The sequence below is a fragment of the Erithacus rubecula genome (genome assembly GCF_903797595.1).
Source record: "Erithacus rubecula genome assembly, chromosome: 4".
NCBI lineage: Eukaryota > Metazoa > Chordata > Aves > Passeriformes > Muscicapidae > Erithacus > Erithacus rubecula.
In genome coordinates, this window is record NC_136686.1 from 33,473,724 (window position 1) to 33,501,176 (window position 27,453).

General features: G+C 52.4%; 1 protein-coding gene across 2 annotated transcripts; it reads left to right on the top strand.

Annotated features, from left to right (window-relative positions):
* Positions 1–10,587: 10,587 nt before the first annotated feature.
* On the top strand, positions 10,588–27,436 carry CARD10 (caspase recruitment domain family member 10). 2 transcript variants are annotated; one of them, XM_079304307.1, is made up of 21 exons: positions 10,588–10,756; positions 12,593–12,811; positions 13,114–13,251; positions 13,584–13,909; positions 15,605–15,787; positions 16,069–16,224; positions 16,342–16,467; positions 17,105–17,299; positions 17,399–17,536; positions 18,265–18,380; positions 18,612–18,652; positions 19,294–19,414; positions 19,847–20,027; positions 20,826–20,949; positions 22,011–22,251; positions 22,538–22,607; positions 22,946–23,045; positions 23,369–23,527; positions 25,505–25,626; positions 26,273–26,388; positions 26,605–27,436. In XM_079304307.1, the coding sequence occupies exons 1-21, from the start codon at positions 10,750–10,752 to the stop codon at positions 26,810–26,812; spliced, it is 3,087 nt and encodes a 1,028-aa protein (XP_079160433.1). In that variant the 5' UTR covers positions 10,588–10,749; the 3' UTR covers positions 26,813–27,436. The 2 variants fall into 2 exon arrangements, with proteins under 2 accessions (XP_079160433.1, XP_079160432.1); XM_079304306.1 differs by lacking the exon at positions 10,588–10,756 and having other exon boundaries at positions 12,514–12,811; positions 26,605–26,957.
* Positions 27,437–27,453: the final 17 nt, after the last annotated feature.

Below are 27,453 nucleotides of genomic sequence, written 5' to 3' on the forward strand. Positions count from 1 at the left end.
CTCCTGGTATGCTAGTCCTGTCTGCTGGCCAGGGATGTGGGGTGCTGTAGGGCTGCTGTGGGTGCTGTGGGGTGATGTTGGATGTGAGGATGGATGGACAGACCCCAGGACAGACTCTGAACTGTGCTGTCCCTCCGAGTTTTACATGGGCACAGAGGAGAGGGAAGGGGGGTTTGGGACATAGCTGGGAGGGGGAGGGAGGATGTTGCATAAACCAGAAGTAATCCAGGAACAGCTGCCTGTGGCCTGGAAATGCTTCTGTGATTCCACGTACTAGGAAAGGAGATGTAAATATAAAGATATATATTTATGTATGTAGACTACATCTCCCCAGAACTACCCCACACTTGATTCTCCAGTTCTTTTTCACAGACCTTGTAAAAGTCAGTGGGGGGAGGGCTTAGATATAAATTTGAAGCTTGGAGAAGTAGCTCTCTGTGTGCAGGGAATCTGTGAGTCTCTTTGCCCTCCCTCAAACACGTTCCCTTGGCAGGACAAGGAGGGGGAGCACGTCCACAGGAGGTTAAAGCCCATGCAGCCTGGAGGGAGCTAGGATGGAAGTTGTTGGGATGGGGAGAGAAAGAAGGAGGTGGTAAGGGTTGGAGGGATGCAGAGGGAAAGGAGGGGATGGGGGTGAGTGGGAAACTCTGGGCCTTTGGGAGAAAAGAGCCTTTTGGAAATGAATTGTGTGAGGAGGTGCAGAAAGGAAAGGAGGAGCTGGGGGATTTCAAGGGAAGGGATTAGGTTCCCAGGGCTGGTGTGACATGGGAGAGGGGCCATCAAGGAATGGGAGATGCATCCATAGAGCAGAGAGGGAGTGGCATGCAGGGGTGAGGAAAGGTACAGTGTATAGAGAGGGGATATGGGGATATAGGGAATGGGGATGAAGAGATAAGTCATCCATGTTGGGAGTGGGAGACCATGCTTGGGGAACCCGTTCTGGTCAAAGGGAAGAGGTGAAAGCCAGGGGAGTGGTTGGACACAAGGCCTGGACAACTCTTTCATCCTAATGATTTTGCCTGTCCATCCACTCCATGTATTTTTGGCCCACGGAAGGAAGGGGGTGGGGATGCAGAAGCAGCTAAAAATAGGGGTGTCCCTGCCCGTTCCCCCAAGCCGGGCATCCGTCCATGTGCCTGTGGGGTTGCTGCGGGATCTGGAGGAGGGGAGCAGATCCAGCCTCCTCCCCATGGCGTCTGGCTCTGCTTTTGTTTGTCTCATAGCCCTACAGGGACAGGAAGAGGCTGCAGGGCTGGGGAACAATGGCTCATTCTCCGGGAGTCTGCGCCTGCCGAGGAGCGATAGGGGACACGGGATGGTGGCCAGAAGGCATAACCTCCTAGAGCCACTGCTGCAGGAGCTCAGCCCCCAGGAGGTGATGGGCTCCATTGCTGGGATGCAGGAGGGCCTTCCACAGCCCACCACTCTTCCCCAGGTTCCTGTGTCCTGGTGCAGAGGGGACGAAGGGCTGACTCACAGTGGGTGCACTTTTTATAGAGGAGACCAGGGAGGCAATGCTGCCAACCTGAAGAGAAGTGGAAACACATTTCAAACCAGCACTGGGGAATGCACTGTCAGCCTCTCCTGAGCCTCTGAAAACTGGAGAGTGGCTGGAGCTTGCACCCCCCAGTGGGAATGTCCCCAGGTGGGGCTGGGAAGGTATTTATCTGGGATAAATATGCCTCTGTCCCAGCTGTCACTCTGCTCCCCGAGGCAGTGCCAGTATTGGTGGAAGCTCCCTCCATGCTCTGTGCTCCCTGCTGTCTGGGAGATTGCCAAGGGGTATGGATATGTGTGCATGGCAGGGGGTGATAAATCCTTTTATCCTACCTCTTTCTTCTCCAGACCCTCCTTTTGAGGCAGTGTCTCTTCCGGATGTTAGATCTAACAGCATGGTGCTGGAAACTCCGCAGGGAGAGTGTCTCCCCACACTTCTTCTCCAAACTTACTAGGCGTTAAAAACTGAGGTAGGGAAGAGGTTAGGACATATTTTGCAAAGATTGAGCAAGAAGGGGACAGAAGAACCTCTCTGTTTCCAGCCCCCTTTTTTCAAGGTCTTGGATACTTGGGGCTGAATGCTTGCCAGGGCTTCTCTTGTTTACTCAGCCGGGGAGCTGACACATCCAAGGTCTCTGCTGCCTCCACTTTCCCACATGCTGCTGGCCGGCACATTCCAGGGCAGAGTGGAGATCAGTGCAGAGGCATTCCAGAGGTTTCCATCCGGGATGCCATCCCTCCTCCCTGCTCTCCCCAGGCATCCGGCACCTCCTGCCAGGTCGTGAAGAGCGGGCATCACATGTGGTCAGCATCCTGGGCCTTTAGAAGCCAGGCTTGCACAGAGCCCAAGCATGGATGGGACCACAGAGACAGGGATATGACTCTTAAATGGAATGTCTTCAGCAAGGCTCTGTCCTTTCTGGCAGATCTCAGTCCTGCTCCCTGTCATGACCCATTGGAGACGTGTTGAGGAGTGTGGGATGCCTGTCTCAGCTTAGTCCTCCCTAGAGGGACCTGGGGGAAGGGGTAACACCCTCCTAGGCAAAAGTCCAGCTTTTTAAGTTTGGGACGGACACCTATTCCTGCAGCTGGATTTAGCTTGCTGAGGGTTAACAGTGCCGGGCTCTGCAGCTGCACCCTTCTCCTGCAGGCAGCAGCTCTGCTCCCTCCTGGGCAGCAGCCCAGACCTGGTGCGGCTGCCTTTGGTTTTGGGAGAGAAGGCCACAAAACTTTTAAAAATAAATGCCAGGAGATAAAGAAGGGTTTGGAGAGCTGGCTGCAGGGCGGGGGCAGGAGCATGGCCCTCGCCCTGTCATTTGGGCTGGACGCCTCTGTCCCAGCGATGCTCCCACCTCCATAGGAGCTGCTGGCATCTTTGCCTCCTCCGACCTCGGGCTGCTGCAGGCAAATGACTGCCATGACCTTTCCTTTTCCCCCGCAGGCTGGCCCATGGAGGCCCCTTTTCGCCCAGCCACAGCGTCTGGAAAAGGGGCCTCGTCTCCCTCCTCGGCTGCCACAGGAAATGCGGAGCCTGGAGGTCAGGGGCCAGCCGGCAGCTCCTCCCGAGGGGGCCAGGCAGCCCAGCGCTCGGCTCGCAGCGTGCCGGGAGCAGGGGAGGGAGGCAGAGCCCTGCTAGGGGGAGGGAGAGGCCAGGCTCTTCCTGTTTATGTGACTACCAGACCCCCAAGAAAGGGAAAGGGCTTGGAAAGCTCATTGCTCTTGGGCAGGCTCCAGCAAGTGACTGACTGTGACTCTTAGCCCAGGGATTGCATCTATGTGGCGGGGTGTAATTTCTGTGCAGGGGAAATGGGCATGCAGCTCCAGGGAGGGCTAGGATTGCATTCTGGGGCCTTGGGAAGCTCTGTGCTAAGGGAGAGACTGTGGTCAGCTTCCTGGGAAGTGAGGGACAGCTCCTGCTACATGCCAGGCTTTGATTCCTCCCGTGGTTGGCTCTGGCTGATGCTGGTCCCTGTGGGATGGTCTAAAGGGCAAAACCCAGTCAGGCCAAGACAAGGAGGTAGCTGGGTATTTTGGCTTTGGGACAGAGGAATAGGGAGCACTGGGAATGCCAGGCATGGAAGAGTGTTTAGGGGAGGGTGCCTTTCCAGCCATGATGGCTCCAGAACAGATCCCACACAGCCGCCAGAAGGGCTGGAGACCTCCCGTGTTATCTAGGGTCACATCCTGCAGGACATCTGGTGTGGCCATGGTGGAACGTGGAGGAGGAAATGAGGTCCAAGATGCCATGCTCTTTTCTTCACCTCTGGTACCATACTGCTCTGGCTTAGGTCACATCTGTACCAAATTTGTCATATCTCAGCTTTGGTTTGTAGGCCTTGGCTGATGGTGAGCGTGGGTTGAGGGGAGCTCTGTGCCACCTCTGCTGGATGCCCTGGAGCACACACCATTAGGCAGCATTAACAGGAGCAGATGGGAGTTACAGCCCCTTTGCAGTCCCACAAGAAAACCCAGGCCTGGTTCAATGCAGCAGCTGTAGGATAAAAATAGCTGGGTGCAGTGTAGGTCATAGAATCACTGAACAATAAAAGTGTTTGGGTTGGAAGGGACATTCAAGTTCATCCAGTTCCAACCCCTTGCCAAGGGCAGGGACACCTTCCACTCGACTACATTGCTCAGAGCCCCATCTAACCTGGCCTTGAACACTTCCAGAGATGGAGCATCTGCTGCTTCTCTGGGCAACCTGTGCCAGTGCCTCATCACCTTACAGTTAAGAATTTCTTCCTATATCAATTCTAAATGTGCTCTTTGTAATTTTAAAGCCATTTCATGAAAGGTCTTGGGAGCCTCACAGTCAGAAGCAAGGAGCCCTGGCAGGTCTGTGGAGCAGGAACAGGCACAACCCTTGGCTCCCTGTATCCTTCCCTTTAAGGCCATGCTGACCCAAAAGATTTGGGCTTTGCCCAAGGGGTTGGCTGGTGGGGTGGTGACACCCTATGGCTCTGGAGCAGTGTTACAAGCCATGGTAGCACTTGGCTGTTCTCTGCCCTCTCTACAGAGCCTCTGTCCTGTTAGCATGTACTCAGCTCTTCTCCCTGTTGATGTCCTGGACAGGTTTGCTCTCCAGCCAAGTGGAAAAGGTCCTGATTTAGTCCTGACCCGTCCCTTTCCCTGCTATGGCACATGTTTAGTATGAGTGTTGTGGGATGGTATCACCTCTCCTGCCTCTCCCCCATCAGCATCTGGCCAGTCTCATCCTGACAGTGACTCAGGGACTCTGACACCCTTGGGCATGTTTATGCACCAGCTCAGGAGAGGAGCCATACAGGACTTGGACCATCTCAGAAAAGAGGAAGGGAAGATGGAAGTGGTGTTTTCTATCCATGCTTTCCTTTCCTCCTTTTGAAGCATACAGAGTATTTGTGAAGCAGGGTAAGCAGCTGATGTCCTGGGGACAATTTATTCTTCTGAATTTAATCTGCTCACAGACATTTTGCTCATCTCAATGATGAACCTGAGCTAGTTCTTCTCACTGTCTCAGTGTCCTTACCTTCACCTGCCCTTCAAAGACAAGCCAGGGTTTTCCTCTTGATCCTTCTTTGCTTCCATCCTAAGCTAATATTCCTGGGAGATGGAAACATGCTTGGTCTGAGCAGCTGGCCTTGTGGAGGGGCTCACTGATGACCCTGCAGTGCAGTAGACTCTTCTTGGAGAAGATGATGTGTACTGTGTGGGGAAACCTGTCCATCCCACAAGGCTGGAGCTCTGCTGGAGGTAAAATAGGAGGGATTTTTTTTGCTCTGACTAGATGGGTGTCCACACAGGTGATGAAGGGGTTGGGAGGCTGGGATGGAAAGGACTTCTTGGTGAGTGTTTGAGGAGGTCTAGGGGAGGATACAGGGCAGATAGAGAGGAGAATTGGTACATATGGGAGTGCAGAAGAATGGCTGGCTGTTACAAAGCTATCTAGACATATTGATTTCTGTTCTACAGTCTTATCATCTCTCTCTGACTTCCAACCCAGACTGATGTAACCCATTTGCCTTTGGATGCAGGTCAGCTATTTGTTTTATCCAGCCAGCGTGGATCTGGGGCAGACCTCATTCAATATGACACACCTAAGAAAGCAGAAGTGGGACTCAGGAAAGGACAGATTACCCATTTCCACCCCTTTTCTGCTACCAAGGCTGGGATTGGTGAGACTACCTGAGTGACACTGAAACCAGCAGGATTGAGACATGCCTGGAGTGTCAGGAGCATTTTTGGGGTCCACAGCCAAGTAAGAGTCTCAATTTAGTGGCTTGCAGGATGCTAACTGAAGACATTGTCATTCCCAAGCTCTTTTTTTTTTTTTTTCTCCCAGGATAATGCTGAGATCCTATTGTGATTAATGCTTTGACTATTGGTTTACATGCAAATCTGTCCCAATGTTATGTCCTGAGAGGTGGAAAACAGTACTCCATAGTTGTGTTTGATGTCCCAGTTTCAAAGGGGTGCAGCACCCAGCAGCTGGGTGAGGTTCATGTGGTCACATTGACCTCTGGTGGCTGCAGCCTTTGTGTGCAAGGAGGCACTGATGGAAATGGGCTGGGTTGGGTGAGCTGCTGCTTGCTGCAGCTGAAATGCCATGGGGTTTGTTCCTTCTCTCTAAGCTCCATTCCCCACCACCTCTCCTCTCAGACAGTAATTTGTTTTCTTCTCGAAGCAGGTACCCACTCTTTGTGGGTACACCCTCAGTCCTGTGGTTCTTCTCCCTGAGAAACAAACTCTGCTTGCACACACACCAGTAATAAACAAAGGCTGATCCTTTGTTGGACAGCTGAATTCACTCCCAGTTTCTAGACAGAGTGGGTCATATCAGGGAGAGCAGGCTGCTCCTCTGTATTCACTGTAACCTCTGTGCTGTCACTGTTCTGACCCTTCTCATGCAGCCAAGGGCAGCCTTTAGTGGTCCTGTCTCAAAGGGTGACCAGCCAGACTGGATTCACAATGACCACTGAGATGGACTCTTGATTGCCTTATATTCTGTAGAGAGAGGGAAAAATAAGCTTGGACCAATCCCACTGGGATAATAGTTTAAGAATAAAGCAACCGCTGAGTTGGAGCCCCTTTGCCAGGGGCAGCTGGGCAGCCTTGGAGTGAGAACGTTCATCCCAGTGACTCTAATCCTGTCATTCTGCTCTAATTCAGCTCCTCCTTGTGACCCTGCACACCTCTGGTGCCCTAAGGAGGACACGGATTTCTTGCCAATACCTTACCAAAAAGCTCCCACATGCCATTGCCTCCTCTAGCTCCAGGCGATGGGCGTGTGCCTGTGGTGAGGGGGTGGAATGCTGAAGGAAATATTTGCTTGTTTTGCTATCTCCACACAGATACACGCATTTCCTTCCTGCTATAAAGGCCACTCGGTTTTTGAGGGGGAACCTCACTCCTCCTCCTGTCTGCAGCCACTACTGTGAAGGGAATAAACCACTCTCAGTGTGCTGCAGTGGTCATACATCTGCTATTAAAAGTAAAGCAGGTAGTCAAAGTCCTTGCAAAGGTTGTTTATAAACACTAAGTTAGATGAGTGTCATTAGGAAAAGTTTTTTTCTGTGCATGTTAACTAATCTGGCGAGAGCCAATCTGATCAAGTTGGAGTTGGTAATTCTGTTTCTCAAGTTCTTTTGTGTTTTTGGCACTTGTTTTTTTCCACACAGGAACAGAAACTGCAGAGAGTTTTTTCATGACACCAGATCGTGTTGGAACAGCTATGGCAGGGTGGAAGTTTTGATTATTAGGGGAATTATTTCAAACTCGCTTCCTCAACCTGACTTGTGAGATCACTCTGGAGACCTCAGCAAACCTCCCCTGTAAAACATCAGTGGAAACTGTGAGTCTCTCACCAGGCTGCAAGAAAAATAGCTTATTTTGATTGGGAAAAAAAAAAAAAAAAAAAAAAGAAGAAGGACCAAGCAAGAAAAGATATCTTCATTGGCTCACATTCTGGACACTGTGTGGGTAGGCAGTTTCAGCTTTGTAAATGTACTGTGCTTCCCAAAACACAGGGCAAGACTTTACAGAGCACCCAGCTCACCATCTGTAACCACAGCTTGAGCTTTGTACCAATGGCATTTTAGCCACACAATCAGGAATTTATTGAATTCCTGCCCCACCTCAGACCTTCCTAGAGCTATTTCCAGGCAGGGGCAAACAATGCAGTGCTGAGGCACATGCAGCCCAGCTCTCCACAGCACGGGCTCACTTGCCTCAGTGGGATCCCTCTGACTTCTTAGTGCCATTGATCACCCCATACCACAAGGCTCTGTAGAAAATCCAGCAGCCCTGCCACTCTCTGTGGGCCATGTGTGCCAAGCCCCTCCTCTGGTGGTGGAAGGGACACGTGGCTCACTATTTGCTAGCTTATTATAGATTTCCTCTGTGAGCCCCTGTGGCTTGGAAAGTTTTACCAGTGTGACTTTTTGGTTAGGATTTGAAAAAAATCCAAAACAACAAACCAAACCAATTATACGAGAACAAAAAACAAAAACAAACAAACACCCAAAGACCCCCGTGTCATTCCTAGTGTCAACTCAAGTGTGCCAGCACAAACGCAAGTGCTACTGGTAAAGCTGATTTGGAAATACAATACCTGGCTGTGAGCATGTACAGTCTGGTGGCACTGTGTATCTCAAGCAAACTGGGGTTGTCTTATACAACTGCAGCTTCCCTCCGAAGCATGAGCTTTGCATCCCTGTGCCTCCACACCCCGGCCAAAAAACAAGCATGGAATGTGTTGTTCCTCTCAGGAGCTGCTGGGATCAGTTACCCAGCCCAGAGCCAGGGGTGGTCTTCTTGCTTGTGGAGTACCTGCTAAGCTCAGAGACTCTGTGAAAGAGAACAGGTAATGGAGCTTGTAAAAAATTAAGGAAATTAGTCACTTAGTCTAAGGACCTGCCCTTACTGCAGTACCAGCCAATTATTGAATTATTTATTTTTCCATGGACTTGGATGTCTGAGACTCTTCCGTGGGCAACCTAGGGTGAAGATATTTCTTTAGCTGTTCTTGATGTGGGACCTGTTCTATCTGATGTCTGAGTGCTCTGAGTCACAAAGCAGTGCAGCCACTGCCCGTGGGGTCAGGGTGGGTGGAGGAAGAGGATTTCTTTGTCATCAGCCCTGAGCTGGTCTCTGTGTGAATGAGAGAAACCAACTCTTGCTTCGGGACTTTTATCAGGATTGTGAAGATCTTATCTTCTATCACCACATAATATCCAGCTCAGGAAATCTTTTCACTAGAGAGGGAGAGAGAGAGAGATCTGAGCTGTTTTTGAGAGAACAACTAGCAGACAAAAGTTGACATGGCCTGAGTCAGAACGGGTTCCCAGCAGGCAGCCTTGCTTGTACTTGCTTTTCATCACTCAGCTGGATGCCTCTGGCTGGAGGTAAGGGCTGGAGACAGAGCTGTGCCCTGCTGCTGGTGGTCCTGGGCCAGCATGCACCCTCTGTGTGGGAGCTGTACAGTGCTTACAGGGGAGGGGAGGGGGCTGTTGGGGCCCCTCCCGGGGGGGATGAGCCGACAACAAATTCACGTGCTCAGGAGTGTCAACAAGTGCCTGTTGGGGTGGATGCCATCCAAGGGCAGTTTGCTGGAAGCCTCGTGTGCCTGCCTGTGCCTGGTGTTTGCTGAGTATCTGTGTGTATTTTGCAACAAAAAAAGGCTGTGTGCCCTGTGCATCACACAGATGCACTCTCAGTTCCCAGGTGGTGGCTGTGCTTGATCTTGAAAAGCAGCATAGGGAAAGGGTCTCATGAAAGCCTCCCTTCCCTCAAATCACCCTACTTAAACTGGTGCAAGAGCCCTGCCGTTGGCCCTGGAGGAGAAACAAATTATGTTCAGTTTGAGTGCAGCAGAAATTCTTTAGGAAAGGGTGGCCCAGTTAATACATCTGTTCCTTCACTTATGTGGATGAGGAGAGGAAGATTTCTGTGCAGAGGTGGGGTCTAGAAGCTGCAGTGGAGGACTGCTAAGGGCACGAGTGTGTTGGCAGGGGCAGGAGCAATGCAGGGCTCCGTCATGTTGTGTTCAGAGTCCTGGAGGGATGCACAGCAGTACTCTGTGCTACCCTGAGGGCTGGCTCCAGCGCTGGGGATTATCAGGGAACTCCCATTTCTTTGGAGCTTGATAATGCATCGGGAATTTCTTGTACAGAGCCTGTGCTGCATAGCCGGGCTATTGAGGTCTGACACAGCTGAGAGTGATGAAATGAGAGTGAAATAGGGTTGCTAGAAAAAATGAAAAACATCTTAGCCTTGAAGGGGGAGGTTTGATGGTGTCCAGTTCCATCTCTCCCAGAGGCTTTTTTATCTAGTGGTATGCAGATTTGGGCAGCTGAGTACGTGGCAGGTATGGAGGGTACTCTGTGCAAACCCTTTGGGATACTGTGTAGACACACAGGTCCACTCCTGGGATTGTTGTGCCCACTTGGACTTAGAGGAAGGCTCCCAGCATCCACTCCTGGCCCGGGCAACTCAGGGCTGGGTCAGGCCCAGGTTGCAAGCCCCTGCATGCCCTGGAGTACATCTCTATCACACTGCCCGGGGGTGTCTCCACACCCAGTTCCACCCACGGACACAGCTCAGGACTGGGACTAAAATCTAGCCTGTGGGATCTCTTCTTGGCCTGGATCAGGCATCTTTCCAGCAGTCTCAATTTTTTTCCCCTTGCTTGTATCCCCCCTCCACCCAGAATCAAGCCTCCCACTTGGGTGGCCTGGCTACAATTTCTGCAGCCCTGGAACCAAAGGAAGCCTCTCTTTATGAATCTCTCTTTGCAGCAGAGCGCGGGGGGCTGTGCCTTGCCGAGGAGACCCCCACCCTGCCCGGCCAGGGTCTGCACAAGGCGGGCACCCCCTTCCCCCGCCGGTCTGTGGGGCGCGTTTCGGAGGAGAAGTGGCTAGCGAGCCACATCCTTCCGGGGAGCAGCTCTGTCCCGGGGCTGGGGAAGGACAGGACACACGCACAGAAAGCCTTTCCCGGCTGGCCCAGGTGCGGAGCAGCCGGAGGTTCGCAGAAACCGGGAGTGGCCGAGGGCGACCCGCCCCCGCCCCGCCGGTGAGCGCCCGCGACCCCCGGAGGAGGGCACAGCTCCATAGCCCGGGGCTGCCGGCTTTTCCAGCCCGCTGGACGGGGAGGGAATGGGAGGGAGGGAGGGAGGCAGGCAGGGAAAGAGGGCGGGAAAGGCGGCGGGGTGGGGAGGGCGCTTCAGACACACCTGCGGAGCGGCGCGGGGAGCAGCAGCAGCCCGGAGCGGGCATGGCAGGTAAGGGGCGAGCCCCGCACGGGAGCGGGGTCCCGGGGCCGCCGGAGCCCCGCCGAGCTCCCCCTGCTCGTCAGCATCGCCCCGGGACGTGAGTTTCGCACCGGCTCGGGAGTAGTGGTGGTGGGGAATGTCTGCGCCTCTTATGCTCTTCCCAGCCAGGAATGGCCTCCGGCTCGGCTTTCTCCAGGAGTGTCTTCAGCCCGGCGAAAGGGAAGCGCTCCCCCCGCCCTGGCGGGATTGGGGTACCCGGGAGGGAAGGGGGTACCCCGGGAGGGAGCGGGGCTACTGCCTCTGGAACTTTCTGCCCACCCCTCCCCTCTCTCCCTCCCTCTCCCTTTCCCTCTCTGCCGAGCCTGCCTGCCGAGGAGCTGGTCGCGGTTTGCACAGCCGGCTAGAGTTTCTTGGAGAAAGAGTTTGACTTAAAGGGATAAATCTGCTGTGGAGTTTGAAACAGCTCAACTTCTGCGACCTGCTGCTGCGTCCTCCTCCGGCATACTCGTGTCTACTCTGAAATGAGAGTTCAGTTTCTGCGAGAAACACTATTTTTATTCAACGTGGAGCAATCCATATCTTTATTTGTATTTAGGCTCCTAAACTCTTTGGTGCAGAAAATGAGACACTTGGGAACCTTTTGTGGTGTCAACATTTCTGTGTTCCTGCTGTCTTTCATCCATCAGACCCCAAGCCTCCTGTGTTTGTGTTTGAAGGATTAACTTCTACACAGCTCCCTTAGCCATCCTCCTTGTTGTGTTGTCAGTCTGCAATAGCATGATATCATTTGCACCACAAGAAAGAAAAAAAACAAAAACCAAAACCAACAGAACTCCACGCCCAAATTTCCAAAGAAAAGGAAAAAGACTAGGACGTTTCCTTCCCCCATGGAACGTGAACCTCTGCCCTTCCCTTGGGGATGTTTGTGTGCCTGGGCTACCGGAGCTGGACTTACTGCCAGCACCAGAGCAGCAGGTGACCACGCACACATTGGAGGAGAAATGGCTTCTAAGTCTCAGGAGATCTTTGCTGTGCTTTTCCTTGACAGCTGAAAGGATTTGTGCTGGCCTGTGAAGCAGACTTCATTTCTTGAGTGCAAATAGATAAAACTGTTTGAGTTGATCCACAGCTGGAGAGAGAGCACATTGTGCATACCTGCTCCATCACAGCTTGTAGCACTTAATAGAGCAGGTTCACCATGGCTCTGAGAGGTTTTGGCCCATTCACTTGAGGGGCTCTCTCTTGCTTTGTTTGCTTGGCAGAGTGCTTGCCTTGTTGCTATGTATTTTCAGGGATCTGTACAGCTGTGGAAGATACAGGAAAGATATGCTCATGTGATTCCCTGCTGATTCCAGTACCTGTAGCCAAGCTTCTCTGTGGCATGGTGCCCTTGGGAACTTGTTTGGTCACCAATGCTTGGTGCACAGTGCCAGGGATTCATTTGCTGGATAATTTTCCAGCCCCAGTATGAGAAAGCATGTCCCAGGCTGTGAAAACTCTTGGTCCTGAGGGTTTTCCATTCTCAGTGGTGGGACATAAGGGAAGGTGTGTGATGGCTGGGGGGATTTAAGAACCTTTGGGAGATAAGGATGATATCTTCTCTAGACTTCCTACTGTGTATGTTTCTAACTCCCTTATGTACCACTGGCCTTCTGCATGTCTAAGGCTCTAGGTGGACACTCAAGATCCTGCTGAACCCATTCATATGTAAAAAGTTTTCTAATGTGTCTGAGTCCCATTTTCAAGACTAATGGATCATTTGCAGGAACATACCTTGACTCATGCCTTCTACCTGTGCTCCTCCATCATTCCTCATCATATTACCCTTTCCTTTTATCCTTCCAGCCGTGGAGAATGCATCTCTCCAAGCCAGCAGCCTGTCAGAGCAGGAGGAGGAAGAAGACACCATCTGGGAGAAGATTGAGAGTGCACGGCACCAGCTGACCCGCTCCCTGAACCCAGCCAAGCTCACCCCGTACCTGCGCCAGTGCCGCGTCATAGACGAGCAGGATGAGGAGGAGGTGCTCAATTCCTGCCGGTTCCCTTGCAAGAGCAACCAGACAGGTGGGAGAAGACACAAACCTGCACTTGGATGGGCCTGGTTTGGGGGGGATAACCTGGTTTTGACACGGAGTGGATGCTGCACACGCTGCACTGCTCCCTCAGCTTTGTTGTTCTCTGAGGCGCTCTGTACCCAGGGCCTCCCCATGCACACAGAGGAGGGCAGTGCTCTCATTCTCTTTACTCCAGCCATTCCCATTTTTGTGGATGGAAGCAGAACTGGTGGAGATGCTATGAAGTGGGGCTACACAGTGTTCTCTCTGTTTTGCAGGTTGTTCATCCTATCTCTTTTTCTGTTTTTCCAGGTTACCTCATGGACATCCTTCGGCGCCGTGGGAAGCGAGGCTACGAAGCCTTCCTGGAATCCTTGGAGTTTTACTACCCAGAGCACTACACACGGCTCACAGGGAGGGAACCAGCCCAACGCTGCTCTATGATCCTGGGTAGGAGCAGCTGCTCTGTTCTCCCTTCAGCTGCTGCTTGCATGGGAAGGGCCAGAAAAGTTACAGCAAGTTCACATGCCTGCATAAAAAATGGGTTCATGCTGGTGGTGCTTGAGGAATCCTGACAGTTCTGTACTCTGGAGCTGGCAGGGAGGAGGCCATGTATACAGGTGTGGCAGACTGTGGTGCCATAAACCTGGGACAACAAGGGCTGCAAACCCTCAGGAGAACTTGTCACCTCTTGGTGGAAAACAGAGCATTGAGCAAATCTGTTTCTTGGGGTTACCCGTGTTTCAGCAGCCAGGAACAGGTTCTCCTTTGTCTCTCCCCAGATGAGGAAGGTCCTGAGGGACTAACTCAGTTCCTGATGATGGAGGTGAAGAAGGTGAGGGCTCAACGGAAAGAGCACCTGCTGAAGGAGCACCAGCTCCAGGTGAAAAACCAGGCGTTGGAGCAAGAGCAGGTGCGGCTGGAGCAGCAGCTGAAGGAGCTCCTGAAGGTGCAGGAGCGTTGCCAGCGGCTGAGAGAGGAGTGGGACTCCAACAGCGTGGAGCTGCTGAGGCTGAAGGACGAGAACTACATGATGGCCATGCGCTATGCACAGCTCTGCGAGGAGAAGAACATGGCCGTGCTGCGCAGCAGGGACCTGCAGCTGCTGGTAGGATCCTGGGGGCACAGGGGGGCAGCGGGCTGTGCTGGGGCTCTGACAGCCCAGAAGGCTGCACACGGATGTCAACACGTGGTGGCTTCTGAGCATGAAGGAGCTGATGGCACACAGGATGTGTGTGGGGATCCTGCCCTGCTCTTGAGGGAAATGTGCCCTGCAGAGAGGCTGAGACATGGGCACAGTGCAGGAGATCACCACTGCCAACTGATGTAGTTGGAGCCAGCAGCAGGGCTGATGCCTTCCCTGGCTTCCCTTGATGCAGCACTGTGTGCTCCTGCCTGTGCTTGCTGCCCTGTGCTGCCTGCTCTGCTCTCTGGGCAGCACAGGCAGGCAGCAGGCAGCTCACCCTGTCAAGCTGTGTGTATTTACTTTTTCCCCTTCAAGGGTTTGTGTTTTCTTCTCCCTAGTGAGGCTGGTGGCTGTGCAGCCACCCACACTAGATGTGTGTGTGTGCTGTTGAGTTCAGGAGCCTTTTGGCCCAGACTTCATTCCCCCTGCCACTCCCCACCGCCTCCTCATGGCTCTCATGACGTTTGTAAGACTCATGCCCTGCATAGCTGAAGGAATTCGTGACACTGCACTCCAGCTGCCAAGCTCTCACCTCCTGCAAACATGCACCCATTTCCTGCCTGGGCAAGGACAGCCCTACCTTGAACCTATTAATAACCCATATTTTTAAGTGCTCTGCTGCCTCCTGGCATTCCCCCTACCAGTCTGGGCCTGGACCTCTCACAAAGCCTTGTGATTACCTTTCATACCTCATTCTGTTCTGCCAGTGGCGGGATCCTCCCCTACCTTTTTTCTGGTGTTTCTGCCCATGCCAGCTCCTTTGGGCCTCTTTGGAGCAGGGAGGTGAATCACTTGTAGGTAACTGTGAGCAGAAGAAATCCCCCTGGAAGCAGCATCTCAGCTTGCCTTCCCCTCCTGACTTTTAGGTCCAGAAGTTTCTGGTTCCCAAAAGTCATTTTAGGTCTCTTGGGCAGATTCACAGAAGTAATTCAGTTCCTGAATCCTTCCTTGGCAGTTCTGGCAGTGCTTCTTGGTGGCTTTGATAGGCTTCTGTCCCATTTCCTCTCAGAGCTTTACCTGGTCAATCTAATCAGTCATTACAGGTCTGGGGGACTTTTCTTATTCTTAAAACCTGACCTCCAGTCTGCTGTGACATGTTGGTGGAGGAGTATGGGACCAAGCCAGGGAATAATGATGCCATGTAGAATGCTGCAGCCTCCAGCAGCAAACACCTCCCAGGCCAGAGATGCTGTCCCACACTGGGTAGCCTCCAGTGGATTTTTCTCCTGTGAATTTGCTTCTCAGCTGCTCTAGGAGTCTGTCTAGGAGATACTCACTGCTTCTGGCCCTGGCAGTGTTCTAGAGGTCCCACGTCCACCCACTATCAAGGCCAGCTGCACTGTGGACGCCCCAGGGTAGGAAGAAAGTTGTTGCACCAAGAGATGCTCCTGAATGTGCTTATGCAAGTGCTCTTCCTCTTTTCCCTGAGGGAGAAACTTTTGTGTGCAGCTGTGCTGCTAACCTTGGCCCAGCTGTAGGATACTCCTTCACATGGTTGCCTGTGGTTGCCTCCTGTGCCTTACTCATCTCCAGACCTGTTTTCTTCTCTGCTTCTCTCTCCTAATAAGTCAGAGGTGCAGGGCCATGTGTGTCAGACGGTTATTCCCTGGGCTGCAGGTGGACCAGCTGAAGTGCAAAGTCTCCAGCCTGGAGGAGGAGTGCAGCCTGCTGCGGGAGCAGGCGTCGGCTCCGCCCCAGCGCGAGGCAGAGGAGCGGGGCCCCCCCGACGCCGTGTCCGAGCTGTGGGCTGAGAACCAGCGGCTCACGGCATCGCTGCAGGAGCTGCAGGGCATGCTGCAGGTACCTGCCAGCCTCTGGGATTGTTGGTTTGGGCTGGTCTGTCCCAGCCTCTGAGCTTATTGCCTGGATGTGGTGGCTGCCATGGCAGCTGGGTACTGACTGGTGCTTTTGTCCAGCTCTGTAATTCTGGGTTGTGCTCACAAGTGTGACCTTGTGCCTTGGAGTGCACAACAGATTGATGCTGGGTGATGGTGGCAGTTGTGCCATTCCGCCAGTCACTGTCTTGGTCTGTTGCTCCCTTGGTGCTTGTGGTACAGTGACAGTACCCTCTTGCCTCTTAGAAACCCGGTGAGGGCCCAGTGCCAGGCTCTGAGCAGATCCTTCTGGACATCCTGGAGCATGACTGGAAGGAAGCACAAGATGACCGGCAGGATCTCTGTCAGAAACTCAACTCCCTGCAGAATGAGCTGCAGTGGGCAGAAGAGCTGAGGGACAAGGTAGAGCATTCATCACTGCCTCTGTCCCTGCACACCAAGCAGGACCTGGAAGAGAGGGAAGGTGCTGTAAAGGAGTTCCTTTCAGAGAAGCTAATGCTCGTTTCTTGCTGTTACCAGTACCTGCAGGAGGTGGAAGATCTGCAGCTGAAATACCGGACGCTGCAGAAGGACTGTGATCTCTACAAGCATCGTATGAACACAGTGCTGCTGCAGCTGGAGGAGATCGAAAAAGAGCGGGACCAGGTAAATTGCTTTTCACTGCCCAGCAATAACAGGGCTCTGGATACCCTCTTGTCCTGGTTTGGAGGACAGGTGTCTGCTAAGAAAAGCAGGAACTTCTCTTTGAAATGGAGAATGTAAATCTGCTCCCTCCAAATTATTATAATTTTGAAATTAAGGGGGTCTCAGGCAAAGATATGGGAAATATCTTTTCTTCTGGAATCCAGTGGAAAGACAGTAACTTGCTGTCCAAAATCTCAGTTTTTGTCTAGGTAGGAAAGGCTTGGCTCCCTCCCCCTGGCTGGAGCATCTCCCAATGGGATGACATAATTTTATCAGTCACACAGTGGGACTCAATGGGCCAGCAGCAGATGATATCTTCCTGGAGGGAGGATGTGTTGTGGAAAAGATAAAGATGACTGCCTCACCTGATTTTTAACAGATGACCCACTAGCAGATAATACTCGCCACGGAGATAAGGAATCACTCCCTCACCTGGTCTGAACAGATGGTGATAGAATGCACACTTTTGGTCACATCCTGTATTGCAACTTGAGACACCTCTGTTTTCCCAGTGGATCTTGTCCAGCCATGCCAGTTGGGAGGTGTGGGTCAGCAGTGCAGTTCTGTGTCTTCTCTCACTCTGGCTGGCTCCTTGCAGGCCATCCAGAGCCGTGATGGGGTGCAGCTGCAGTACTCCCAGAGCCTGATCGAGAAGGACCAGTACCGCAAGCGTGTGCGGGCCCTGGAGGAGGAGCGGGATGAGCTCCTCAGCAAGCTGAGCCAGGCAGAAGGGCTGAACAGCACGCTGGAGGCACAGCTGCAGCGGTGCCAAGGTGGCCGCAGCCTCAGCAAGGTGAGGGTGGCTAGAAGGAAGGGGAAAGAGGGAAGGCAAAGGGGTCAGGACTGAGTTCTGGGGGATGCAAATGGGATGATGGAGTCCCTTCTCTCCCAGATGTGCAGCTCTTCCTACTCCCTCTGCTCCAACCTCAGCAGCACCTGGAGCCTCATAGACAATCCTACGAATGGACTCATGGATACTCTGGGGACTTCTGTTACCCCATTCCCTGGGGATTCAGCCATTCAGAGCATGGTGAGTGCCTGACCATGTGAGGCTGGCCCTCAGCTGAGGCCAGTGGAGACACTGCTCAGGAACGGCACACAGGCATTGGAGTGGCTTCATCGTGGGGCTGTGACTTGGTGGAAAACTGGGTGTGGGGTGCTGTGTAAGGTGTGAGCAGATCTCAGATGCAGAGCTCTCAGTCTCTAGCAAACTGGCCAATGCTGCCCTAAAGTGTGTGAAAACTCTTCATCCCATTTGGCACCGTAGAAACAAACAGTCTGGTGTAGGATGCTATCCTCACTAAAATGCTGTTTGATCTATGCATGCTCTAGGAGAAGTCTAGATTTTTTTGAGCCCAGTAGCAGCATTGTGTTGTTTTTAAGGGAGTTGGGTTCTTTCCTTTGACTCCTTGAACTATCATCCCAGAGCACCCTGAAATGGGCAGTCCCACAGGTTACTCACACCTCTGGGTGTGTAGTGACTAAAACAGAAATATAAGGACAAGGGTTGGATAGTCTGTTCATCTGCTACTACTCCCACAGCTTGTGCTTTGCAAAAAGATGGGGATGCACTGTCATGGATCTCTAGCTGAGCTATCTGCTTGGGAAAACAAGGTGCTCCTAGGAGTTTGGAGGGATGTGGATCATCCTAAAGAGGGTTGTGGTAGCCAAGGAGCTGTTTGCTCCCCTGGCCTGAAGGGAGGGGAGAAGTGGTGCTGGGTGTAGATGTTAGCAAGTATGTCTCTCACTCTGCCCAAGGATGGGACTCCTGACAGTGAGAAGGATATCAACCGCCTTTCCACCTTCCCCTTCCCTCCCTGCATCGGCTCCATCCTCCGTCGGCAGCGGGAAGAGAGGTGCACGCCCTACAAAAGGTGATTGCTGGGGGCTGCTTGTCTCCTCTCTGGGGTTTGTGGGGTGCCTGGCAGGGTTAGGAGAGAACCTGGAATGGGAACTGAGTGGAAAGGCTGGCTGGGAGCTGTGTGGTGGCTGCAGGGGTGCTTGGGGGTGGTGGGGAAGTCTGTGGAGCTGAGATTGAGAATGGGAAGCAAACATGTTTTGGAAAAGCTGCTACCTTACAGATCGATTTTGTGTCTCCTTTGTAGCTTGTCCTGTGGCTCCTTTAGCAGCCTTGAAGATGGAACAGGTACAAGGTTTTCTCAATGGGATTAGCTAAAAAGAAGTGGTGGCTGGGGGAGAAGGGTTGGACAACTGACCCTCCCTCACACCTCTGGTTTGTGCAGCTCATTGTGAGGGCTCTGAACCTGCAGGATGGTACTGCAGGCCCTCATATCTCTCCATGCCTTGTCAGGAAGAGCAGCTGGAAAAGCTGGCTTTTCCTCTGCAGAGCAGGCAGCTATTTGCATCAGCTCTGTTTGACTCATGGAGAGCTGTTGAGGGGAGTAGGTAATAGAAGAGGGAAATGCCTTTGCCCTGGGGTGTTACTGGATACTCCCTTCATCTGCTGGTACCTATATGATGGGTTATAAGTCTCCTGGAGTGAAGCTCCTGGTGCTGGCAGGTCTGAGCACATCCAGGTGTCCCTGGCTGCTGCTGCCTTTTGACCAAAATGCTTATGAAGGGAGCAAAGATTTGCTTGTTCTCAGGAAACATGGGAAACCCTTTTCTTGAGGGTGACCATTCAAAGCCTCCCTGCAGCTCCATTTCCCAGTCAGATGCTAGAAAATGGTCAGGAGAAGATGGCAGACCCTTGCCATCCCCAAAACACAAACTCCCTGCAGCATTAGTACAGGTAAAGTGCTCCCTCTCCCTTTTGCTCTTTCCTAGGCAGCAGTTTTCCGGGCACCTTGCTGGGGGCCTTCTCCTCTTCTTCCAGCAGCACCTACACCAGGGTGAAGTCGGAGATCTGCTTGTCCACGCTTTCCAGCCGCAAGGAGGTTCCCAGGAGGTGACTGCTGCTCTCTGAGCTGGGCACTCTGTGGTGCAGCTTGAGGGGGCGTTTTGTGGTGCCAGGAATCATGTTTGGGAGATTCTTTCTGCCCCTCCCATTGCAGTCCCTTTCTCACTAATGGGAGAGAAGAAAATCCTATAGTCCTTGCTTCCTAGCAGGACTTCAGTTTTTTGCATTGTCCTATTGGTTATGGCAGGGGTGGAGATGTTGCTCTGAGCTGGACGTGCCCATGTAGGGAAGGACTGTGGGAGCCCAGATTGGCTTTGATGAAGGGGCTGTGTAATCTGTGTGCCCTGGTGATGGGCGTGCTGTGAGTCATGAGCTCTGTGCTGCAGTAAATACCTTGTAGGTGGAAACAAGGCATGGGGGACTGGCTCTTAGACAAGGCAGTAAACCTCAGTTGCCAGACTTGGCATTTCTCCTTGCCAGGTCACTGATGGTACAGCTGACTAGTGTGGGTCATCCCAGCAATCCCTCACCCCAGGAGAAGAGGCTTGGAGCAGACATCTCCATCCTTGGAGGGAACAGGACAGGAATTTATGTCCAGTGGGTCAAGCCAGGCTCACAGGTTGAAAAAGCAGGACTCAGGGAAGGATGCCGGCTCATTGAGGTAAGTCTGGGAATGGGGCTCCTTTTGTGGGTTTGCAAAGCACCTGAGATGATGTGAGCAGTGATCCCCAGTGCAAGATGACCTCTACCCAGCTGGAAGTCCACCTCCATTTCTCTTATTTTCCAGGGCTGCTTCCTGTCTAGAGCTTCACACAGCACAAACACCCACTCAGGTCTCATGGCACTTGAGTGTACCTGTGCATGTAAAAATGCCAAGACCTTCTGAAACCTTTCCTTGAGCTGTGGGAAGGGTAAAACAAAAAGGAGTCACACGATTAAGATGCCAGTATGGCTTTGTGTCCCTTGAGTTGTCTGTTACCTTGTAGTTTTTCAGAGCAGTTTGCATCCTGCACATGCCCATTGCAAACCAATCAATTCTGGAGCAAGTTTTCTCAGGCCTCTGTGACCCTCCTGAGTTATAGTGAATAATTGCTCTGAAGAAAGCTCCTGGAAGGAGGGAAGGGCTTTTGCTTTGCCAAGAATGACACCACTTGAAATACAGCTGCACTACTTGAATTAATATCCCACCTGTAACTGAAAACAAGGCAGTGCTCCTGCTCCCACACACATTCATGCACACACACATTTCCTTTCAGCCCACCATCCAGACTGGGTGATGGCTAGCAGCAGGTATTTCAGAGGCAGAGGAGGGAGCCAGATGCCTTGTCCTCAGATATAATTTTTCCCAGACCTGCCTCACTCTGTAACACTTTTTGTGTGACCCTGATGGGTGAGGGAGCCCAGGGGGTGTGTGCTCTTCCAGCCTTTAGGTCTAACTAAAGCATTGGGTCCTTGCTAGCTGAGAGTGCCATTGCTGAAGGAAGAAGTACTTTCCCTGGAGAACTGCACACGGGAGGTGGCCTACCTGAGCCTGCTGCACTGGGATGAGCCGTCTAGTCTCATCTTTCAGCTGGACCTGGAAGGTAAGGTGCTGGCAGCTGGGTTGCCTTTGAACCTGAGCTCTCTGCCTCCCTTCACTCAAACCTGGAGATTAATCTGAGCTATTCTCTCCTCTCCTGTTTGGTCCTAGGCCACCATGTCAGACACAGGGGTTGGCTGTAGCTCCAGTAGCTTTTCCTCTCTGGTGTGACTTGTGCATCCTCTGAGTTACAGGACTGAGGTACAGACTTTCTGTCTGTTTGCCTCCTCTGCATCCTAACCCAGTCTAGAGTGTCACAACTGTGCCAGGGACTTGAATTTCTTAGTGGTGTCTGCTGTCTACTGCATCCCCACCTGTGGTGACCTGTTGTCCCGGTTTGGAGAACAGGTGTCTGCCATGAAAGGCAGGAACTTCTCTTTGAAATGGAGAATGTAAACCCCCTCCCTCCAAATTATTATAATTTTGAAATTAAGGGGGTCTCAGGCAAAGATACGGGAAATAGGAATAACTGTTCTTTACCAGGAATATTAAAATAGAAATACAGTATTATAAAGAACAAATCCAAAACACTGACAGAGTCAGAATACAACTGATGCCCTGTCAGTCAGGGTGTTGGTAGCAGTTTGATTAAATGGTGGCTACAGTCCTCCTGCAGTGGCAGGTGTGGTTCAGCTGAAGCAGTGCTCCTGTAGGGTGCAGTTTTCCTCTGAAGGTCTAGAGATGATGTGGAAAGGTCCAGTTTTCTTCTGGAATCCAGTGGAAAGAGGGTAACTTGCTGTCCAAAATCTCAGTTTTTATCTAGGTAGGAAAGGCTTGGCTCCTCCCCCTGGCTGGAGCATCTCCCAGTGGGATGATGTAATTTTATCAGTCACACAGTGGAGCTTAATGGGCCAGCAGCAGATATCTTCCTGGAGGGAGGGTGGATTGTGGAAAAGATAAAGATGACTGCCCCACCTCGTTTTTAACAGATGGCCCATTAGGAGATAATATGTGCCACAGAGATAAGGGTCACTGCCTCACCTGGTCTCAACACATGGTGATATAATACCCATTTCTGGCCACATCCTGTACTGCAGCCCAAGACACCTGTGTTCTATGCTCCAGGATACCAGCCTCTGCGGGCAGCCCTGGAGGAGGGCAAGAAGCTTTCTGGAGACTCTTTCTACGTCCGCACCAACGTGTCCCTGGCGGAGCGGTCGGACCCTTACGCGCTGTGCGTCAAGTGCCGGGAGATCCTGCACGTCACGGACACCATGCACAAGGGCCGGCTGGAGTGGTACTGCGCGCGCGTCGACCCCCTGACCCTGCGCCACCTGGACAGGGGCACGGTGCCCAACTACAGCAGGTGACAGCCTCGGCAGGGAGGCAGGGGGGACCTGCCCCATTTGTCTGTGCTGGCCATCACCTAGCGGTCCTGGGGCTGCAGACTGGCCTCTCCATGGTGTGGGATGACTAAGGCTTACGTGGGAACCGATGTGGTAATGTCCCCTTGAGGGACTGGGAGGTTGGGTGAGGACTTTGATATGCCTATGCTTCAGCAGGGCTGTGGGATTGATGAAGAGCATCCCAGCAGGCTGTGGTCCTTGGGACTTCTGGAGTTGCTTGAGTGCAAGCTTTCTCTGTCTTTTCAGGGCTCATCAGCTTCTGAAGATCCAAGAGAAGCGCCAGATGCCTGGGACGCAGAGGGGCCACAGAAATAATGTAAGCCAAAGAAGTGGGTGATGAGAGCTGCGTGTGTGTGTGCCTGTGGCCATCTCACCACCTCAGAGACAATCTGCCCCAGTCTGTTGGTAAACAAACTTGTATAGAGGTGGCAGATGGGATAGCAAGGAAAGCTTTTAGGCCAGGCTGTGTTACTGCTCTGTACTTTTCTACCACTTCCCCACTTCCCTGACTGAACCTAATGGGTGACAGACCTAATCCCTTGCTTTTTGTAAGAGTGTTCCATCCTTTTTTGCCAGAAGGTGTTCTGCAGCCAGTTCTGCAGGTGTGTGAAAAGGGCAGTGCTCTCAGCCTAATTGCCCTCACTTTCTCCTCAGCTAAAGAAACGGGCCTTGGGCCAACTGCGCTTGGTGAAGTCCAAACCACAGAGGAGCTCAGAACAGCCTCCCCAGCAGCTGTGGCTGGACCCCTGCTCAGGTGAGCTGTTAGCCCTGTGCCTGCCCTGTCATCCTTGGGGACCCAGTTGTCCCCTGTTCATCCAACTTTTTGTGGAGAATAAACTGCTGTGTAACTCAAGGGAGACCCAGAAAACAGGCAGGGGGTCTGCATCCAGAGTACCTGTCCATGAGTGAGTGTTGTAAGCAGTGTCGTGCCTCTCCTGGGACATAAGATGGTTTGGCAGGTGCTACTACCATGATTCAGGATGAGGAGGTGGTACAGAACAATGGGATGGTCTATGGGCTGGCCTTGTCTCCTGTGTTCTCACCTTTGGCTTCCTCTTCCTCAATGCTGCCTTCCAGACCCAGAGACGAGCCTGAAGCCTTACAGCCTGGTGCGCCCTGTGGTGGTGAAGACACCCCGTCCTGTGGTGCTGTCCCCAAGCTGCATTGCACCACGGCTCATCAGGAACCTGCTGGACCTGCCCACCTCTCGTCTGGACTTCCATGTGTGCCCAGCAGGTAGGCAGCAGTATATTCTTGCTCAGTCCATTCCAGTGAAGAGCTGCTCTTTTCTTGGAAGGTTGAGTTATGGTCTCATGGGAGTCTTGGAAAGCCCATGAGATCTTCCTTCAGAGGGTAAGTGTGGGTACCTCTCAGTCTTCCCATGTAATACCTGTGACTGGTCACTTTTTTGGCCTGAGTATCTGCAAGATATTCCCTCCTATTTTTAACTGTGTTCTATCCCTTTGGCCCACAGGGAAGTCAGCCTTCTCTTCTGGTTGCCTGAGGCATGGGAATCTCTCTTCCCTGGAGTGGGTGGTGGTGTAGCATTGCCTTGCTGCTCTGGGCAGCTCTTGCCAGGGGTGAAAACCCTGGCTGATGTGGGATCTGCAGGTTGACTTCATGCCAGCTCTTCCTGCCCAGGAATGGGAGGATCCAACCTTAGTGCTGTTATATTCTTCCTTCTGCCAATAGATGTGAGGCTGACATATGGCTGAAGAGGCTGTTGAGGAAAGGGCATTTGTCCCATAGGGAATGTCCCATAGAGAGGACAACTCCCTCTTTCCTCCTTTCTTCCCACTTCTCCAGTGCTCTCTTTTCCCAGTGTTTAGAGTTCTTCCTTTGCCAACTGCAGGACTGAAAAATGAGTTGGTTTATTTGTTCATGGGGTAATGATGGAGGTAGTGAAAAATCTCTGGTTTGCTGAAGGATGGCTGTGAAAATTTTGGCTGCTGGGCTTCTCAGCTGAGTGATTTGGCCATATATCCTGTCCTGCTGAGCCCTCTGCAGGGTCCCCTTCACACTGCACGGGAGACCTGATTCCAGGCTTTTACTGCAATTGGGAATTTATACTGAGGGCAAAAATTCCACTGTCCCCTGCCAGTTTTGCCTGCTGGGAAAGGAAAATAATCCATGAGCCCCAAGCCATTTCTCTTTTGTTTGATGCCTGTATTTTCTTTAGATCTTCCAGAAGAGACTGCTGTCTGCAAAGGAAACATGGCTTTGCAGGATCCAGGTCTACCTGGGAAGTATGTGCCACCAGGCAGAGGATGCCCAGCCAGCCTGACACCTGGCATAACTGGAACATGCTCTGGACTCAGTTCCAAAACATGCCTTCTGCTTAAAATATTGCTTTATTTCCATCTTAGGGACAAGCAGCCCCTGAAAGCCTTTTTATGATGCCTCCTTATGTTTCTGTGGCAGTGTGGGCAGCTGCCTAGAGCAGCCTGGTGGGCAGGTGAAGCCTGGCACCTGCCTCAGCCACACTGGGATGCAGGGCCTGTGGCTCCCAAGTCAGCTCTGGGTGTGTTGTGTCACCCTCTACTGGGAATTACCAGAGGCACCTGGCTGTCCTTGCTCAGACCATTGCTATGACCATGCTGCAGCTCTGTACAGCCAGCTCTGCCCCCAGTTCTCTCTCCCAGCATCACCTCTCTGCTGCTTTTCTGGTGCTGGCTGCTGTGTGCTGTCCTGCCTCTGAGCAGGCTGCCACCAGCAAAAGGAGGTTTAGCTCATCCCATTTTCCTCCCACTCTCCCAGCATACACCCACTCCTCTTGCTTCCCTCTCCGTGGTGCTCACTTACAGGAGCTGTCTATAAGCCTGTGTAGCACTCAAACTCTGCAGAAAACCTATCTGGCAGGATAAAGTGATTATTTTTCTGCCATATTGTGCTAGGGAGGGGTTGGGACAGTGTGTCAGTGGGTGGATGATGACTGTGAGCCAGCTTAGGCTGCTGTGGTACAACACAAGGTGCTGCTCTAGCCATGCAAGGTGTCTTCAGCTGTGATATCTCGCTTGTTCTCTACCAGAAAGCTGCAGGAGATCCATGCCAAAGTGTGATACTGTATAATTAGACTTGCTGTCCAGAATCCATAAACACTGAACTTGATAAGCAGCAGCACAGCAGCAAGCGTGTGGGATCTGAGGCAGAAAGTCTATGCAAGAGGGAGAAGGGGCTGACATCTCTCTCTCCCTGTTTCCTCTTGGCTTGCAGAGAAGCTGGCAGGAGGGGATCCCTGCACAGTCCACGCTCAGGAGCACCCTGTGCCTAGAACTGCCCCCCAGGACCAGAGGGAGAGTGGACGAATCCAAATGATCCGGGAGGCAATGGAGAAGGTGCTGAGGCTTTTGGTGTGGGGAGAAAGGGCCAGGATGGGGCACCTCATTCAGACTGGAGGAGAGGAGGGAATAGCTGAATGGGGAAAGAGGGAAAGTGGTGTGGTGTGGTGATAGAGAAGGAGTTGCTTGCTTGGGGACTGTGTAATTTGGAGAGTGTTTCAGGTCAAGTTGCTGTGGAGTTGTGGAGCAGCAGATGTGGGCATTTCCCTGAGTCTCTGGTGAGCTCAGATAAAATAAATGGCAAATGGGGATTTGTGGGGGAGGCAGTGGGACATGCCATACTCAGAAGTGACCTCCCTGATCTCACATTCCTCATGTTCATCAAAGTGGCAACAGCTCTGCTCAGGGCAGAAATGTGAGGCTGTGGGTGACAGCAATGACAAAGGGGATGTGAAGATGAGCTGTGGCTGAGAGCGGGGTCCAGTGAGCTCTTGGGTTGGACTGGCAGTGATGGAGTGTGTGACCCTGCTTTTTAATTGTCCCCTTTTCTATTGGCACTGTCCATAAATCTTACGTTTAATGGAATTAGTATTGGAAAAGCAATGATATTGCACAGTATGGGGTTTGATTTAATGTAACTGTCAGGGGCTGGGGTTATTTTTTCTCCATTTAAATCAGTAAATCTATTCAATTTGCTTTGCAGAATAAACACTGCCTGCTAGAGCTGGGAGTTGAGGGTGTGAGGGATCTAATTAAAAGTGAAATATACCCCATCATTATCCACGTCGAGGTCACTGAGAAGAACGTTAAAGGACTCAGGTGAGGAAAGATGGCATGGCATGGACAGAGGGTATCACGGGAGGAGAGAGAAGCCCTTGTCTCAGAGACAGAGCAAGGGTCAGGCAAGAGCACTGGATGTGTGTGCTGGGGTTGGTGCTGAGGGGAATAATTGGCTTTCTGTACGTGCAAGTGCGTTCCTGGGTAGCTTTGCCACCCCCCCTCTTTATGTAACATTTGTCCCCGTGTTTTCTGTAGGAGCTTGCTGGGGAAGGCGGGCCAGCGGGACTCGGAGGTGCTGAAGGTGTGCCGGGGTGCGGAGCGGGCTCTCCACATCCTGCCCTGCTCCTGGGCCCGGGTGGAGCCCCACGCCTGGAGCCACGCCGAGGAGCTGCCCAAGGTGGTTCGTGGGTGCATCTTCCAGGAGCAAACCCGCCCGCTGTGGATTGAGGAGGGCGATGACTGATGGGGGGTAGCAGAGTGCCTACTGCCACCTCCTGTCCCAAAAGCTGCTCTCAGAGGTCACTGCCTTCCCATGCCCCTCCAGGCAGTGTGTTCTTCTTCCCTGAGGGGATGCTGGTAGCTAAGGCCCCCAGGGTGGCCTTTCTCATCCCCTTGAGGGCTACAAGAGCCAGGAAGTAGCAGATAGTGCCTCCCCTGTCTGAGCTTTCTGAATTTCCTTGGAAAGATGTCTTCCACCCTCACCACCTGAGGGCTGCTCCTGTCACCTTGGGCTGCCCTTGTACGTGGTCACATTGACAGACAGGGAATGCAGGGAACTGTGTGGGATCAGGCTGTGTCAGAGAATTTTTCACACACGTTTGAAGCTCTTCTCCTGTCAACACCACCTCCCCTGCCCGGTGGCACTGTGTGCTCCAGGTCCTCTCTTCCCATCTACCTCACCTCTGGCCCCAAGGCACAGGGAGCATGGCTCATACACCTGTGACCCACTGTGGCCAGAGTGACACTAAGGTTGCAACAAACCCTCGTTTTATAGGAGCTCTACCCTTTATTGCTTGTAAATTATTAATGGAGCCTTTCATTGGCAAACCGCCTGTAAAAGAGAATTAAATACCATTCATAATGGGAATGGGTGGCAGGCTGTGT

Excerpts from the sequence above, each read along its gene's own strand:
- CARD10 (XM_079304306.1), top strand. The coding sequence starts at position 12,529 with ATGCCTTCTACCTGTGCTCCTCCATCATTCCTCATCATATTACCCTTT. Across the intron at positions 12,812-13,113 it reads TTGCAAGAGCAACCAGACAG|GTTACCTCATGGACATCCTT; the intron begins GTGGGAGAAGAC and ends CTGTTTTTCCAG. Across the intron at positions 22,608-22,945 it reads AGAGGGGCCACAGAAATAAT|CTAAAGAAACGGGCCTTGGG; the intron begins GTAAGCCAAAGA and ends CTTTCTCCTCAG.